Here is a 3767-nt window from a genome sequence, read left to right on the forward strand (position 1 = left end):
AGAGTTTATTAACTTACTGGATATTAATCTCTTCCTAGTATTATTTATATAAACTGCAGCATGATCTGGCACATAAACACAGCAGGTTTAGTTTATTTTTCCCATTCAGTGCAAAATATCTCCTATACCAAAAAATGCAATCAAGTTAGACCTCAGTGTACAAACTTGAATTCATGTTAACTGGACTTCATATGTTCAAGATTGGATGTATATCCTAACAGATTCACCAGAAAGAGGGATAGTCAGTATAGATGAAAAATAAGAAATTATTATCTGTATTGCAGCATGTGTAGAAGTGGCGATAGGATCTACCTTCATTCTTTTCCACCTCCAATAAGATTCTAGATAGTATTTTGGATTGGTTCTTTCTTCTATTTATATTAGCAGAATGGAGTAGAGAAAGTCTTAGGGCAACTGAAGCCCTGTGGTAAATTGATTGAAGCAGATGCAGATAGATGATTCGTGGATTTTGTTCCTGGCACTACAAGCAAGAGAGGATGCTGAAGGTAGCTTTTCTGAACATCAAAGGTGCAGATAAAGTTCATTGTTCCGTGGGATACCTTAGTTGGATGTAAAGCTGCTCCTTTAAGATTAGGCCAACATAATTAAACATGGGTATACATTAAACACTTAAATTTACAGCTTCTGCCTGCCTCTATTCTTAGCATTTGGGTGGTACTGAATGCTTGTTTAATTTTTGGGTTTAGCTTGTTCACACAGCTAAAGTTTATCTCAGCTTATTTTCTCTGAAGGACAATGTATACATTGGAGTCCAGAATGCCTCACCTTCTTTTCGGTGCTGTTTTACCTCCTTGTTTCCTGGCGGGGATAGGAAGGGCCATAGACATTGTCCTCCTGCAGAACAAGTGAATTGGCTATGTTTGGTTTTGAGATGGGAAAAGAAGTGTCATCCAACCCCGGTTTTAATTTTGATGCTCAAAGATGACGTAAAAGCTGGATGTCAGAGAAGAATATCCTTGTGGGGTGGGGTGGCGGGGGAAGAAACCAGCCCTGCAGTCCTCTGTGATTGGGACTGACTGTGTTGTTGCTGGGTGGAACAGCGTAACGCTGTTGCTGCTCCTGCTCTGGCACTGTGATGTTTCTGTTCCAGATTGTGCTGACTCACATTCAAGAAAACATGATACACAGACACAATGCACTGTAACTCTTTTCCTTTCCCCCAGTAACCTCGGTAAGTGTTTGGCTTCTTTTTCCTGTCTATGGCTAGTGTGGTGCTAATATAGCTTTACTGTTAGAATCAATAGAAGGGGGAAAGGCAACCTCGTAAACAAATTGGGAGCAGACAGATTAATCTTGGAGGGAGCACTTAAATGCAACCTGCTGTTTGTGGTACATCCACCTCCCTTTAAAGCCGATCAATCCTGATAACTTGCCTGTCTCTACAAACTACACTTGTTAGAGCTGTGTTCGTAAATGGGAGAAGTGCTTACAATACCCATTTACAACTGTATTCCGTTTAATTAGTCAGCACAGCCAGTGCTGCAGGGATAGATCACTTGGCTTTAAAGATTTGAGAATGTTAATAGTACAGTATATCATTTTAATTATTACTGGATTAATGTTGTGTCTCAAAGAACATCTAATGCAAATTACAAGAAATGGCCTGAAGTGACCCAAGGGTTGTGCTTTATTAGAAAAGTAATAGGTCCATTGCTTAAATATAAAGAGAGGTTCTTTCTTCAAATGTCACTCTGCATTGGGCTTCTCTGTGTGTGTATGCGGAAATGAAATCCTCTTGCTTCCACTTTGTCCACAGAAAGTTTCTGTAGCTCATGCAATAAATGGCTGAGACAGTAGGTGTAATACCAAGAGATGAAGAGGAGATCCAAAATAACAGTGATGATGAAGACCCATTTCTGAACTCTGATGCTGTAACGGCACCCCCCAGTTGCTCTGCCAGCCCTTCATTAGCCAGCCTTAATGAAGACGAGGGAAGCTCAGCGGTGCCAGAAAGACTGTCTGTCCTCTCCAGCAAGGCTGTGGCCCAAGTAAAAGCCCTGGCTGGCCTGGAGACGGTTAGTGGTGACGAGGTGCAGAGGACGGCCTCTGGGTTGGCTGAGCACCATCTGACAGCTGAAAATGCATCGTTAGGTGGCTTGTCGTACCCCATGGCAGCCAGTAACCTGCAGCCTGTGGGCATTGCCTTCCCGTGCTCTGAAAGACCCTGCTGTGATGGTGATCTGAGTTTGGAGGTGCCCCAGGTCCCAAGGGTGCCCGGTGGGGCTGGTGAGACCCTGCAGGCTGTCACTGCCCTGCCCAGGACTGATCCGGGGGGCTGCCACATGTCACAGGGGGGGAGTGGTGCCAAGGGTGATATGGCTTCTTGTTGTCTGGGCCAGACAATTTGGACGAAGACCGCAAAAGTAATGGAGACCTTAGAAAATAAGAAAAAGGAGGAAAAGGAGAAGTATCGTCTCCAGCTAGCTATGTACCGACGGCTTTTGCTGTTGCGCTCCATCAGGAGCTTGCATAAGCAGCTGGAGCAGCAGCAGGCCAGATTGCAGGAATGTTACGGCACGGTAATAAATACCAAGAAAGAAGTGTTGAAACACATTCGCTCAACCTCGCCCTCACCTTCGCCGTAATCATGTTGCTGCATGCCGAAATGAGCTTTGTAATGCCACGGGAGCCGCCAGTAAGCTTGCATGCCGTCGGGGTGATGTCCTCACATCCAGGAGTACGTGCCCACGTGTGCTGAGAGCAGAGCGGAAACGGCAGCAGCAGCAGCAGCAGAGCAAGAAGAAAGGGGAAGGTAAAGTGTTGGCTCCTGGATTTATCTGGAGGACACCAGAGCAAGATGGTACCTGTGCAAGAAGCTGACTCCTGATGCACGCTCAAAGCCTCAAGCTGAAATAGGATATAGGTTTGTAACAAGAAAAAAAAACCAACAAACTGGGAACCTAGTCTGACATGTGATCTGTAAACATGGTCAGATGCAAGAGCTGCTGCCTGCTGAATATGTGATATGGCACATCTCCCTTCTACTTTCAGCGCTAACAAAACTTGAGCAGAATTAGGGTCTGTTTGTCTGCAAGAGTAACTAAATCTAGAAAGCCAGGTTATTTGAAACACTTAAGCTCAGGCTTGATTATATCTACCTAGCTACCTGTTTTTCACAAAACTGCTACAGCCATTGTACGTTTGCAGCCTCTGCTCTCCTACGAAATGTATTCAGATTGACCAGAAATGATTGTGGGAAGGTAAGGCAGTCAAATACATGCACAGGGAGAGAGTGCAACTGCCTAAGCCTTATTTCCTTAGGAAAGCAAGCTAAAAACAAAGGCCTCATAATCTGGAGTTGCATTGGAAACCCAGACTGGCAGTGCCGAGGGAATGTTAGAGGTCTGCACTATTATTAATCTGCTGCTAACTCCCAGTGGCACTAGTCTGCAAATCAAGCATATTTTGTGCCTTATTGCTCTCATTTAATGGAAGTTGGTGACAATTAGCACTTTTTATCCAGGTGTATTAGACATGTGGAAAGCCCTAGAGCACTGTTTCTCCAATAGCAAGCTTAGGATGCCTGCAGGGAATTTACTGTCAGTGTGCAACAAACACAGAGGGAAAATGAAAGCAAAAAGATGCAACTTCTTTTTATGCATTTAAAAGGCAATGTGAGTCCCTATTACTGAACAGCAAATTGAACAGCTGAATGTGCTGTTTTAGGAACTGAAACAAAAAAAAAATGATTCAAGAAGAAAAGATACTGAAAAGCTTCATTTTCTAGAATTTAAAGTGATATGGAA

At 43.8% G+C, this 3767-nt stretch overlaps 1 protein-coding gene across 1 annotated transcript; it reads left to right on the plus strand.

The window, feature by feature from the left end:
- Positions 1 to 1802: 1802 nt before the first annotated feature.
- On the plus strand, positions 1803 to 2606 carry LOC147601691 (uncharacterized). The gene has a single exon (XM_086743065.1). It carries the CDS (start codon positions 1803 to 1805, stop codon positions 2604 to 2606), a length of 804 nt encoding a protein of 267 aa, XP_086599191.1.
- The last annotated feature ends 1161 nt before the right edge of the window (positions 2607 to 3767 follow it).

This window comes from Chlamydotis macqueenii, chromosome 2 (assembly GCF_036417535.1).
Source record: "Chlamydotis macqueenii isolate bChlMac1 chromosome 2, bChlMac1.mat, whole genome shotgun sequence".
NCBI classification, from domain to species: Eukaryota; Metazoa; Chordata; class Aves; order Otidiformes; family Otididae; genus Chlamydotis; species Chlamydotis macqueenii.

Coding starts and splice junctions, on each gene's coding strand:
- LOC147601691 (XM_086743065.1), top strand. CDS start 1,803: ATGGCTGAGACAGTAGGTGTAATACCAAGAGATGAAGAGGAGATCCAA.